Source organism: Pan troglodytes, chromosome 2, assembly GCF_028858775.2.
Source record: "Pan troglodytes isolate AG18354 chromosome 2, NHGRI_mPanTro3-v2.0_pri, whole genome shotgun sequence".
NCBI lineage: Eukaryota > Metazoa > Chordata > Mammalia > Primates > Hominidae > Pan > Pan troglodytes.
Window position 1 is genome coordinate 18,553,794 of NC_086015.1, and position 14,158 is coordinate 18,567,951.

The 14,158-nt window shown below is 53.5% G+C and overlaps 1 protein-coding gene across 8 annotated transcripts in view; it reads right to left on the bottom strand.

The window, feature by feature from the left end:
* GRIP2 (glutamate receptor interacting protein 2) overlaps nt 1-14,158 on the bottom strand; it is a 111,641-nt gene that overhangs the window by 61,817 nt on the left and 35,666 nt on the right. For 4 of the 8 annotated variants that reach the window (XR_678809.5, XM_009444937.4, XM_009444936.5 and 1 more), the window contains exon 1: nt 2,919-3,069. The exons of 1 other annotated variant lie outside the window; for it this stretch is intronic. Coding sequence is in view for 5 of the 7 variants with exons in the window: in XM_009444937.4 (XP_009443212.2) it covers nt 2,919-2,979 (61 nt within the window). In the remaining 2 variants the exon portion in view is untranslated. Of the gene's footprint in view, nt 1-2,918; nt 3,072-14,158 lie in introns of those variants that run through there. 3 more of the 8 variants (XR_010155503.1, XM_009444938.4, XM_054680387.1) reach the window with 1 other exon arrangement.

Consider the following 14,158-nt stretch of genomic DNA (forward strand, 5'->3'; position numbering starts at 1 on the left):
GCCCCCAAGACAGGGTCCAAGCTCTACAGCCTTTCACCTCCTCCACCCTGCCTCCCTCCTCTCCCCATACCCTTCTTGCTGACCAAGACTCTCATGGGGTCTTGAGGCAGATCTTTCAAGCCTCCAGGCATTTTCTTTCTTTCTTTTTTTTTTTTAGAGACGGAGTCTCGCTCTATCACCCAGGCTGGTGTGCAGTGGCATGATCTTGATTCACTACAACCTGTGCCTCCTGGGTCCAAGCTATTCTCCTGCCTCAGCTTCCCAAGTAGCTGGGATTACAGGCACGTGCTACCACGTTCAGCTAATTTTTGTATTTTTTAGTACAGATGGGGTTTCACTATATGTTGGCCAGGCTGGTCTTGAACTCCTGACCTCAAGTGATCCGCCCACCTCGGTCTCCCAAAGTGCTGGGATTACAGGCATAAGCCACCGTGCCTGGCCACCTCCAGGCATTTTCATGAGCTGCTCCCCTCCCTATCTACCTGGCAAACTCCTACTCATCCTTAAATACCCAGCTCTGGGAGTCTCTTTTGACCTCTCTCAAGCAAAGTCATTGCTTCCTTCTAGAGGCAATAACTACACCCTCGAGTCTCAGTTTGGAGGACATGGGAGGGGTCTCACATGGCCATGTGGCTCAGGGACCTCCGCCCAAGTATTCACAGACTGAGAAACCTGGGGGCCTTACCCAGAAAAGATGAGCAACAGGACAGCCCATTAAAATAATATAGGCTGGAAATGGAGAAATGTTACCCAGGCATCTTTTGAAAAAAAGATTTTGAAGAAGAAGACAGAAGAAACACCTTGCCTTCTCCCACATCTCTTGGATTCTTCTCCCTGAGGTTTCATTTTCGTGAATGTGCAGGCTCACTTAATGGGCAAAGCAAGTTCCTTGTGCCTCCCTCAGTGCCCTCCGTGAAGGAGTGGAGAGGGGTCGGGCAGGAGCCTGGCTCAAGTCTGCGCAGTGTGTCCTCAATCAACCAGGTTGAGCCCTCCTTTTTCCTTTGCTTATTTTCTATTAAGAGCTATGCTGGCCCCAGATGTGACTGCCCTGGGGACAGTGGTGTGTGCATGGGGAGAGGAAGTAAGTGGTTGGGTCACTAAGGGGAAGATGGAATTAAAAATTCCAGGAGTCTACTGTGTGTCCCAAACTTCCTCAATCGGCACTGCAATCTCAGAAGGGCAGTTTTTCTTGGGCTCACTTCAACAGGGGAGGAAACTGAGGTTGAGTAGCCATCCAAGGCCACACAGGGAGTAAGAGCCAGAACAAGATTTGAACCCTGGTCTGTCTGGGCCAATACAAGCATTTCCTGCATCTCCAAGATGCAGAGCCTGATCCACAGCATTTAGTAGGCCGCTCTCCAAATCCTGGGGAAGCTCAAATCTGGAGCCAACCCAGGATTTCATCTGTCCCTCCAGCCTGGGAGGATCCCACTGGGCCCTTACGGTCTGTGGACCTGAACAGAGGACAGTAGCCTCAATGGGGGAGGGAGTGTCTCCTGCGGGGGTGGTCTCAGCAGAGGAGTCTCTGGTCAGACCCAAAGAGAGGCCTGTTCCTGATGTTCTCCAGGCACCAGCTGCTCTGTCTCTGTGGACCAGGCTTCCAGGGACCTCTAGGATGTCAGGCCACCAGCTGCCCTGAGGCCAGTGCAGGACCTAGAGCCCTCTGCTGCCCCACGGACACCCACCCCCATCCCCGCCACCTCCCTAAGGAAGACTCCCTGTGTAGGCACCTCAGAGTCTGGAAAATGCTCAGTTACAAGCTCACTGGCTGGAGAGAGCCTCAGTGTGTCAGCTGTTTGGCCTTAGGCAAGTTACTTAACCACTCTGTGCCTCACTTTCCTCCTCTGCACAATCAGAATGAGGATGGGACCAGCCTTGCAGGGCCACTGTGAGGAATGAATGAGTGAATGTACTGCTTGGCACAGAGTGGTGCTGAGTGCATGTCTGTCACTGCTGTTCCTGTTGACAGTAAGATGATTCTTGGTCCTCAGCCTGAAGCATAGAGATCGTGAATCCACCACTTCCCTCCTCCCCGTGCTGTAGATGGAGACATGGCAGCAAAGGTGAAGCCTGGGGTCACACAGCCTGGGGGGTTTAACTCCAGCTCCTCCCCACCCCCACTCCAATCTTGGTCCCACCCTAAGCCCCTTCCTAGCACTCTGAGGGGCTGAGCATGTGTCCAGGGATGGCACCTGGCACAGGCTGGGGCTCAGCACAGAGAGTCTTGCCCAGAGCCAGGCAGCCTTCACCTATGTCCCCCTGTCCCAACTCCCCACGTACAGCCCCTCGCTCCCTCCCACCCCTCCTCCCCCACACACAGCGCCCCTGCCAGGCAACCCCAGCCCATCTGGACAGCCCCACGGCCTCAACAGGAAGGAGAGAAAAGGCTGCTGGGGACATGGCCCTGGGAAGGGGTGGGGGCGATGAAGGAGACACACAGGAAAGTCCAGAGAGACCCAGGGAGAGACAGTGACAGTGGAAGAGGAACAGAGAAGAGCAAGACAGAGACAGACAGAGTGGGAGAGAGAAGGCAGAGCAGAGGCGGGGGCAGAGAACCGGGTGAGGGAGGGCAGACAGCAGGAGAGACAGACACAGAGAGACCCAGAGGCCAGACAGAGAGACAGCAGGAGAGAGAGGAGAGAGAGACAGAGAGACAGTGGAAGAGAGAGGAAGGGACCCAGAGAGAGCGGAGAGACAGAGACAGAGAGATGGAGGAGACAGAGAAGGAAGCAGAGCGGTGGAGAGACTGGGAAGGGAACTGGAGTGGTCTGGGACAGACACACAGAGGGAGAGAGAGATGCAGCAGAGAAACCCAAAAGGCTCCGCGAGAGAGAGGGGGAGGGAGAGCAGGGGTGACTGAGGACAGGCAGGGAGCCCAAGAAGTCCCTCCGGGCCCCTCGCCCTCCACCCAGACTCACCGGCACCTTTGAGCCGCCGCCTCACCACGCCCAGCCGCCACTTGAGTGACACCGCCAGCATTGTGCCCTCCTGCCCTCCGGCAGAGCCCTGTGCAGCCTGCCCCAGCCTCCCACGCCTGGAGCCGGCGCTCCTGTGCCCGCTCCAGAGCTGCTTGCGCTAACTGGCACAGGCTGGGCGCTCCCTTCCTCCGCCCTCCCGGAGTTGCTAAAATAGATAATCCTCCCCGGAGCCAGCGGTGGCATTGGTGGCGGCAAGGCCCTTCCTCCAAAGCAGCCGGGCCTGGGGAGTGCAGTGCCGGATGTTCTAGCCTCTGCAGCAAACCTCCAGCGGGCCCCACCCTCAAGTCCTCTTCCCACCAAAGTGCTCACCTGGCCCACCCCACCTTTTGCTGAAATCTACCAATCCCCTCCTCCCCTCTTCCCTGGGCTGGCTGTTTGATACTTCCAGGCCTTTGCACCTGCAAGGCCCTCCCCCTAGAATGTCCTTCCCCTCTAGTGGGACTCCATGCATCCTCTCTGCCTGGGAATGTTTGCTCCCTTCAGGGCACTCCGCCTGCTGGACCTCAACACATTTCATACTAGGTTGAGATTATCTACCTGCCCCCAAGACTAAGGAGCTCTGAGACAAGGACAAGAGTCCACTTGTCCTGTGTCCCCAGCAGGCAACATCACACTGGGCATGTGATAGGGCCACCAGAGTAGAACGAGGAGACCCAGGCCCCACCTCTTAACTCCTAACCCCTACAACTATAACATGTAACATGGGGATACCCGGAGAAGCTGCTCAAACTGCTGGTTGGGTGGAGTTTTGGGGACTATGTGTGAGTGCTCAGAAAACACATCCAGCATCCCTTCTTGTCGTACACATGGCTAGCCTCCTCTCTCATCCCACATCCTGACCCCTGAGTTTGGCAGGGCAGTGTTGCCCTAGGGGAGACTGAGGCAGATGGGCAGTGACTTGCTTATGGTCACAGAGCACATATGTTGCAGAGGTGGCTCTAGAACCCCAGGTTCCTGCCCTCTCTCTACCAAGGCAGGTGTTCATGCTTCCTCCATCCTTTTCCAAAACCATGAAAGCCCCTCTGATGAATCAGGCTACAGACCACACTCATAGGAAGGGCAAGACACCCGCTCGGGAATCATGGCTGCCACAGAAATCAGGCTTTGCCTGTGAACCAGCAGTGAGAGCCTCCCTTGAGAAAGTCGGAGGGTTCCCCCACATGCAGAACTCCTGCCAAACCCCATCACTTCGCAGCAATCCTATCTCTGGAATCCTTTGGCCTAGCATTCACCAGCATGCAGGATTCCTAGGACGGATGGAACACAGGGCAGTTCTGGATACACAGATCTGACCAGTAATAAAAATGAATTACACAGCGAGGAAGTGATTCCCTTCTCAGTAATCTCCCAGCCCTTCTGATTCCATGCAGGAGTCTCCTTTCAGCTCTTCCACGCTACCTCCCTGAAACTTGCAGACAAATAATTTTAAACAAAGACAGAGCAGGCCCCAGGCTCAGAGGCCCCACAGTACATGGATTCCAGCCCAAAGCATCAGGAGGCACTACTGGCAGAAGGTGAGGCTCAGGGAGGCTCTGTTGGGCAACTCAGCTAGGCTGGAGGTTCTGGGCTCCTTTACACAGACTCTGCTGAGGGATTCTGTCTTCATCCTAAAGGTGTGGGTGGCAGAGGCCTCTCAGGGCTAGCCGAGGAAGCAGGAAGTGGGCACTTGAATGGCATCACCCAGCTCCTTCTCGAGACCTGAGGACAGCGTGAGGGCTGCCCCACTGCCATAGCCCCTGTCCCATCCCCACTGTAAGCCTCTCCTCTGCAGTTGAGAGGCGTGAGCCTCTAGAGGAGCAGCAAAGCTGTGGCTTAGCTGTGCAAACAGAGAGGAAGGGAAGGGAGCAGAGAACACATGCCTTTAGGGATGGGCAGATCTGAGGTCAAATCCCAACTCAGTGTGCCTTAGTTTCCTCATCTGACAGATGGGGCTAACAGTTCCTGCCTCTAGTATGGCAGGGTTACACGAGATCACAAGCATAGAGCACTTAGCGGAGGGTGGCACACAGTAGGTGCTAGATAAATAATATGTAACCGTTATTAGTGTTGTGGTTATTCCGCATGGAGCCCAACCCCTTGTGTGTGAATGGGGATGGGAGGCCCAGTGAGGTGAAGGCAGGAAAGTCAGGAATCTGATGCGTTCCATGAACTATCACATCAAATCCTTAGAGCGCATGAGGGTGGTCCTAGGAACATCCCTATTTTACAAGCAAGGAAACTGAAGCTCAGAGAGGTGCGGTATTCTACCAGAGTCACACAGCATGCATGCGGCAAAACAGGTCTCAGGTCCCAGCCACCAAACTAGGCCGCTGCCACATCTAGGCCCAGGGAGCACCCCTTGTAAAATCCCTATTGTGGGCCAGGCTGTGGGCCGAGCCCCCCCTGGCTGGCTTAGCCCAGGGAGGGCAGGCTGCGTTGCCTGGGGTTTTGCAGACTGTTAAGTGGCAGAGCACGGTTGGGAGCTCTGGCCGTGGATGAGGCCGCTTCCTAGCTCCATCAGTGCCTTTGGTAGGAAGAGAGATGGCCCAGGTGGTCTGCAGTGCCAGCTGAAATTGACGTGTGGAGAGCACAGCAATAAATAAGTAATAAATAAATAAGGAGGCCGAGGCTCCCAGGGTGCGGGAGAGGCAGAGTTCTGACCTGGTGGGGTTTCCTGTCACCAGTTAACCCTGGAGGGTGCCCTGTAAGTGTCCCCGGCCTTACAGGTGAGGACACTCTGAGGACCACATCCAGACCTGCATAGGGAGGTGGATCTGCCAGCTCCAGGCCCAGCTCTGGGTCTCTGTCCCCTACACACCCACCCCAGAGACCCCACAGGCCTCAGGGCCCACTGCAGGAGCCTACAGTTATGTGCAAAACTGACTACGGAGCCCAGCCTGAAAACTCCCTGACTATGTGGCACTTCCCTTCCCTGGGGCCCCTTAGCTCTTCAGCTGCAAGAGGGATAACCTTGCCCTACCTGCCACCTACGGCTGTCCTGGGTCAAATGAAGAAGGGGAGCTCCGAGGGCAGGGTGGATCTGTCCATTACGCCTGGCACTGACTTGGAGGGGGCAAAATACTTGTTAGGTGCAATCTCAGGAGTGTTTAATGGTGTGGGCTGTGGAGCCAGCCTGCCCGGGTTCAAATCCCAGCTCCACCACCTTCTAGCTGTGCAACAAGACTGTGTTACTTACCTGACTGAGCCTCAGTTTCCTCACCTATAAAGTGGAGATGATAATAGGATGTGCCTTCCTGTATGCTGTGAGAGTGACACGGGATCAAATGAACATGAAGCTCCTCACACACATTCATTAAAAACACAGAGCATTATCTTAAGATTGGTGTTGCAGAGTTCCAAGTGAAATTGGAATTCAAGTAGACCTTGGGGAGTCAAGTGGACCAAGGGCCAATTCCTTGGTTGAAGTGGAATTCAGGTAGACCCTGGTGGGTCTGGTAAATTAGCAGTGCAGGTGAGCCAAGGTGTATGCTGAGAAAGAATTTATCAAAAAAAAAAAAAAAAAAGGAGCCAAGAGAGATGCTATGATCCAGTAGTTTCTAATGGTAGCATCCCAGCATTATGTTGGGCCCAAGAGAAGACAACTGTGGGAGGCAGTGGTCGGTGTATTTCTCTGTCTCGTCCCAAGCTCAGGGCATGATGTGTCACCTCTGTCTTGGGGGTGCAGGATCCACCAGAAGTCACTAGGGCTTAGCCTGTTCAGAGCTAATTTGGGAGGTGGCTCCATAGATCCCAGAAGATCCAGGTCCCACTGAGGAGCTGCCTGGCTACAGTAGGTGCAACACAAGAAACGGAACTGAGGAAGACATGGTCCCTGTCCTCTAAAAACTCCTGGCAGAGACAGACGCTGCTTCTCCCTGAGCCTCAGTTTCCCCGTCTGAACACTGGGGTCAAGAATCTGCACCTTATAGTGCTGCAGGAAAAGAAATAATGAGTCCAAATAACTCCAGCCCCATCCCTGTGTCAGCAGAGGCTGGAGAGAACTTGAGGCCAGTTATGATTTGATGATTTATGCTAGGCATCTGAGGACGGGCTTGGTGGCTCAGACCCATAATTCCAGCCCTTTGGGAGGCCAAGGTGGTACAATCACTTCAGGCCAGGAGTTCAAGACCCGCCTGGGCAACATAGTGAGACTCTGTCTCTATAATTTTTTTTTTTAATTAGCCTGGCATGGTGGTGCATGCCTATAGTCCCAGCTACTCACGAGGCTGAGGCAGGAGGATCACTTGAGCCCAGGAGTTTGAGGCTTCAGTGATCTCTGATCGTAGCACTGCATTCCAGCCTGAGTGACAGAGGGAGATCCTGTCTAAAAAAACCCAGCAACAACAAAACAAAAACAAAAAGCACGTGTATGTATACAGTATACAGTCAATATGCTTCTCTGCCCATGTGCAGTCCAGCTTCTCTAGACTTCTATCCCCTTTTCTCCCAGCAATGTCACCCCCATTTCCCTTGGGGAGCTGCTCCTTCCCTGCATCCAGGGGAGGAGCTTTGTCTTTCAGCTCCAGGAGGGCCTTGACCCAAAGCAGACCAAGTAGCCTATCCCAACCCCCAGCCACGGCAAGCAGCTCAAGGATGGGCACATGACCCAAGTCAACCCAGTGAGATGCTATTCTGGGGCTTTGGATGAAGCCACTAGGAAAGGGAATCTTCTGGAGGTGTGGAGAAGCTGTGTCAGTCAGGCTGCTGGCGGCCACTGTGGCACCAAAAGAGAAGAGAAAGACAAATCCAATCCTGATGATGATGGCATCTCAGCACCTGGAACCCACCATGCCTGAAGTTGGGTATCCCTTTTGAACTTAAGCCAATACATTCCCTTCTTTGTTTAAGCCAGTTTGGGTTTGGTTTTTGGTAACTTGGGCCCAAAAGTATCCTGACTAATCCAGTGTCTTCCTCATCTCAGAGTTCCAGATTCCAGCACACAGCAGGGGCGCAGCAAGGGCTCAGTGAATGAGAGATGGAACATGGAATAATATGCTCCCCAAACTCTACCTTCAGCAGAGGACCCCTGGGCCCTCAACTTTAGTCAAAGGAGGCCACAGCTGGATATGAATTACTTTGGGTGCAGGGGCCCCAGCTGAGCAGTTCAACTGGAAGATCAGGAAGACAGCAGAGGGAGGCTTGGGGTCCTAGGTTCCAGCCATCTGAAGCTTGCTCATTACCTGAGCCACACCTGCCAGGCTCCCCTGTGCTCCCCAGATTTTTGCAGGATCCTTCTGCAGACAGCAGCCCCAGGGAATTGTGAGGGAACAGAGGCTCCCTTAAAGGAGATGAACCCATGGATGCTTCAGGCTGAGTCATCAAGAAAACAGCAAGGGCAGATCAGCCCAGCTGGGAGCCAGGAGGTCTGAGTTCAGGCCCCAGCCAGTGTGCACTACTGTGTGGCCTCGAGCAAGTCTCTGCTATTCTCTGGCCTCCATGGGCTGTACTCCATGGTCTTCCCTAAGTTCATCCTCCCTATAGCATTCTCACTTTCTCGGTCCCAAGGCCCAGAGAGGTTCCCCCTGTTGTCAAAGGTCACACAGCCACTAAGGTGGCCAAGCCAGGATTCAAACACAGGACTATCTGGCTCTCCTCAAAACTGAGGCTGCACAGAGCCCAGGAGATAGGTTAAAGAAGGGAAAAGATCACAGAGGGATCCAGGCCAGCCTCCACCAATGCTGCTTTTTCCATTCCTGCCTCAGCTTCACAAAGCTCCAGAGGCCCCAGGTTGCTGCCATCCCCACCTGCTTCCCGAAACAAATTAGCATCTCATCAGAGATGCCTTTAATCTTCTCAGCCTTTTCTTCCCCACCGGCCAAGTGGTGACATTTCTGCTGCCCAGCTCTACTGATCTAAATAAGGCCAAGGCCGCCAAGGCTGGCTCTGTGGGTGGAAGAGAGGAGGCTGGGGGCAGACCCTCTTGACCGCTTATCCAGGCTGGGGGAGGGAGAGGATGCAGGCAGATGCAGGTCATCCATCCGTCTCTCCATCCATTTGCTCATCCAGCAGATCTTTATTCAGCACTGTCTGTGTGCCAAGCGTGGAGGTACAGCCACCAAGGCTTCGAGGTGCTAATATTCTAGCGAGGAAGACAGGGTAAATGACAGATGTAACAGATAAGTAAAGGATGCAACATGTTGCGAGGTGAAAGCTGCAAAAAAATAAACAGAGCAAGTGAGGAGTACTGGAGTACAGAAGTTGATGTTGCCAATTACAAAGGGGCTGGTCCCCCCAGAACCCAGACTCTGGACTCTAAATTCCTTTGCCCAGCAAAAGGACCCCCAGGACTCCTGAAGGCAATGGATGATTGCAGGGCTGAGGCAGGGAAAATGCAATATGAGCCTTTCTTGTAGTCTCAGAAAGTAAGGAAGTGCTCAGGGTCTGAGTGGGGAAAGTTGTGAGGACACAGAAGCCAGCTGGAGGGGTCTCCCACCGGCCAAATTTGGGACAACTTGAACATCAGAAAAGAATCATGACTACAAAACTGTAGTGATCCATGTGTTCCTATCGATTCTGAAAAGAAAAAAATAAAATCTGGCTGGTTCCTTTGGGGGTGGTTAAGATACCACATCATTTTTCTGTGAACAGATACATGAAGGTAAAGAATGAAGCACGTTTCCTGTGTTTCCTGTATACGCAGTGTTTTAGGAGGCCCTAATAAGGGAAAGGCATCCTTCAGAGAAGAACCACAGCAGATAAGTGCTGAAGAAATGACAGAATTGGAAAACCACCTTTTTGCAATCCTAGTGAAATAAAGGATCCAGCACTGACTCTGTGACTGAGGGATGAGGCAGACGGTCCTCGGACTCCCGGACAGGTCTCAGCATCACCCAGAGTGGAACTATGTGGCATTACGGGCGCCAGATGGGACGTGGAAGGAAGCCCACAGCATTCCCTGAGATGGATTCTTTCCTGCAAAATTGGACCTGAATCAAATCCAGCTTTAGCCCCAAATATCAGTTGGGAGAAAGTACAATGGGGCAGAAGAATGAATTAAATGATACCACGAGAACATTCCACAGGAAAAATGGCCTGGGTTCTCCAACAAATAATGAGAGTGGGGGAAAAAAGAGGGAAAAGGGACTGTTACAGATTAAAAGAGACACAAGAGACTGATCAACCAAATGTGGCAAGGGACCTTACTTGAATCCTGATTTGAATAAACCGATCATGAAAAGACATTTTGGAGACAACCAGGGAAAATTGCACGAAGACTGGGTACAAGATGATATGAAGAAATTATGGTTAATTCTGTTGGGTTGCTGCTGTTGTAATGAGAGTTGAGAAAAAGTCTTTATCTGTGGAGATACAGATGAAACAAAAAAAAAACTTCTGTGGTTTGCCCTTAAAATGCCTCAAGGGTATTTCTGTGTTATATGTGCTATTTGGAAGTAAATGAAAATTTAAAATTTAAAATAAAAATTAAAAGGGAGTCATAAAAGGCCTCACTAAAAAGGTGACATTTAGAGAAAGGGTTAAAAGAGGGAGGGTGCCTTGGTGGGCGGGGGCTGGGGGAAGAGTGTGCTCCTGAGGGAGGAGGAGCAGCGTGGGCCTGGAGGGTCCAAGGAAGGGCAAGCAATGCAGGGTCTCCTGAGGATCTGGCTTTTCCTCTGAGGATGTGGGAGCTTTGCCTGGGGCTTTAACACCATCCCTCTGGCTGCTGGAGGGAGAAGGCAGGGAGGAGGGGTGTAGGGGAAGGGCACAGAACTCGGGGCTCCACAGTCATCAAGCCTCACCTTATCATAAGGTGATGTCACCTGGCTGCTAGAATTACAGGGGAGCTTAAAAGAACTAGTGCTGAATCAGAAACTTAGGGGGTGGCATCCAGGCAGTGGCCACTTTTTAAGCTTCCCCAGTGATTCTACTGAACACTGGGGTGGAGAGTCACTGTCACCTTGCTGCCCTATAATGAAGACGGGAACACTGCCATTCGGAGAAAGAAAGCGGCTGTTTCTGCTTCACATGGCGACCGAGTGGCAGAGGAAGGATTTCCAATAAACCCCTCCACCCTTACCCATCTCCTGCCCTCCACCCTCACCAGACCTGCTCTGAGGCTCAGGAAGCAGAGGAAGCAGCCCCAAGGGAGGCTAAAACCCTGCCAGGGGAAGCAGCTCATCCATCTGATGGCTCCCAGACAATCCCGAGCCAAGAAAGAAAATGCCACCAAGCGTTTTCAGTATGGGCTAGGGCGGCTGGCTGACAGGTGCACCCACAGGGCCACCTGCCAAGAAACAGGTGGCATGCCTGTTAATATTCCTGGCACTGCCTTTAAAGAGCAATAATTAGGAGCAAAAGCCTAGGCAGGCACCATTCACAAGTACGCAGATTAAATCGTGGGCCGCGTGGGTGGAGGTGTCGGAAATGCCACTACGGTCCTCGTGTGCCACGGGGCAGCAGCTCCACCGGGGCTCCTCCTCAAGCCAGGCCACGGCAGTGCCGGCCACCTCCTCCACTCTGACCCCAGGCTCCCTCCCCACACCTGTCATGTCTCAGGGAGGGGACGGCCTGCCGAGGGGGTTCAGAGACAAACAGTGCTGGATTCAAATCCCATGCTGCTTAGGCCTCCCTAAAGTCAGTAAGTATAGCATCACACAGGCACCCGGTGGTGTGACATTTCATGAAAATGACACAAGTCTGGGGCCTGCAAGGGCTCCGTGCGTGGGACCTGACTTAAAATTATGTACCAGGCATTTCTCTTGCTGAGCTTCAGTTTCCTCATCTGAAAAATGGGGAAAGGGGAGAAAAATGAATCACATTAATGGTCACTCTGTGACAAAGGCAGACGCTGTTCCAGCCCTGGATGCCCATTAACCTTCTTCAGCACCCCACCACGTGGGGCCTGATTATGCTCATGAATGGGGAGATCAGGCAGGAGGCCAAGGTCATGCAGCTTGAAGCCGAGTGGGAATCTGAATCAGGTGCTGGCCAGGCCCACCCTGGGACCCACCCTGCTATTCTAAACACAGACGCGCCTCTTGCTCAGCTCCGTGCGAGCGTGTGGGTGGTGTGATTCAATACAGCAAACACGGCACACCGAGCACAAGGGGCACGGCACAGCCCACAGCCGGGCACCCGAGCTCCAGTGGCCCTGGGTCTCTGTGCCAGGGGGTCTGCCCAGCATTTCTGGAGGTTGAGAGGGCTTTTCCAGGTCAGAAGTGGGAGATGGGATCAGGCTCCCGCTCTTCCCTGGGCACCAGCCAGTGAGACCCTCATCTGGGAAACGAGGCAAGAATTAAGGGAAAGGGGCAAAGGCTGGGTCTACCCTTGGGGAGACAGTGTTACATGAGAGGTTCTTGTCCCCTCTGGCAGGTGGGTTAATTGAGAAGGGAAAAAACAAGCTCAAGGTCACTGAGTCCATTGAAAGCAGAGTCAGGGCTTGAACTCAAGTGCTGGGCTCCCAGACGGGGCTGCTGTTCCCACTTAGCAGATGTGCCTGTTGGGCCGGTGGCTGGAGTGGAGCTGGACCCCCACGCTAATAGGGCTTCTCAGGCCCTCACAAACACAGGAAAAGGCCTCCAGCCTCCACATGGCAACAAGAACCGACCCGCACAGCTGGGCAGGACAGTGCCTCCTCTCTCCCTACCTCCCCAACAAATCCCACACCCCAAGTCCTGAAGGCCCGGAGAGATGGGAGAGCAGGGTTGTGCCACAGGATGAGAAGGGGCTGTGTAAAATTTACCCACTCCGGGCCTTGGCATCCTCAGTGTAAGTGGCCAGCAGCACAGCACTGCCTTGGGAAAGGGAAAGTGGGTGTGACAGACCCTTGCAGGGAGCTACGTCCCAGCATCGCCCTTCCTGCAGCCAGTCTGCAGGTCTGTACCTCCCACCTGGCCCATAGAAAACTAGAAGCCCACACAGAGGGACGCTGGAGCTTGTCCCGGCCACCTCGTCACCAGCACAGCCCCCATCCTGCCATGTGTCTCACCCCCACAACTGCCAAGCTCAAGCACAGAGAAAGGAGGGTGCCCGAGGTGACACAGCTCACTCATAGCTTGCTAGTGGCAGGGCCATCTCTGGGTGCTGCTTCCTGCGGGTCACGGCACAGAAGCTTCTAGCCTCAGATGAAGAAAGGGAGAAGCGCATCCCAGAGGTGCCCTGAGGCTCTCAGACAGCCCAGCCCTGCTGCAGCATGGCCAATATCTGTGTGATCTTTCTCCAGGTCAGCAGGGTCAATGATCTGGACAAAGTCCTGTGACTCTGGCCATTCAAACGAGCCACCGTAGTGTGGGAATCGGAGTCCAGCAGGAAACTAGGTGACAGACCACAAGAGCCACAGGGCTGTTAGACAAGATCACAGAGCCACATGACCACAGGGGACTGGGTGATAGCCCACAGGGCCACAGAGCTCCCAGGGATGGGGACACAGAGTCACACACCACAGGACTGGGCGACAGCCCACAAGGGCACACAAAATTGAAACCCTGGAGCCACAGAATGTTAGCTTCAGGAAGCCCCAGATGGTGGCTCAAGAACTGCAGGGCATTACGCTCATGGATCCATACCCACCACACTGTGGTCTGGCCACAGGCCATTAGAACCGCAGCAGAGAATGCCAGAACTACAGACAGAAGCCACAGCAGCGAGTGGAGCCAAACCACAGGTTATCAGAGTCAGGGTGGGGACGGAGCAAGGCGATCAACATCACTGGACCTCAGACCATTCAGTGTTCAAAGGGACAGTGTAAGCCATCCGTGTTGCTCACCAAGCAAGCCGTGACCCCCTAAAAGCTCCTTTTCACAGCCCCTGACCCCTCCAATCTTGCCCTTAGCTCCAAAGAGCTCCAATCTTGCCCTTAACCCTGGAAAACTCCCCTTTCCATGGCTTCCAGTGAGAGATGCAGTCACATGGCCACTGTGTGACCTGGGATGATTCTCTGCCGACTCTGGGCCTCAGTTTCCCCACTGTAAAATTAAGAAGTTGGCCCTCTCTGAGGTCCTTTCTGATTATTGGAGGTGGGGTCCAATAATCAAAGGTAGGGTCAACCTCACTTCCAATAATCTGTGAAATGATCACATCACTTCTCTCCCTCTCTACAATCTTCTCTGGCTCCCAAAGGATCACTTGAATGAATGAATGAATGAATGAATGAATGTCAACTGCCCAGCCTTGAGGCATCTTTTTGCCCTTTGCCCTCAGTCCTGCTGCTTGAGGCCAGCTGGAGCATTCAATGATTCCCCTCGATTTCCCTTTCAGTTTGGGGC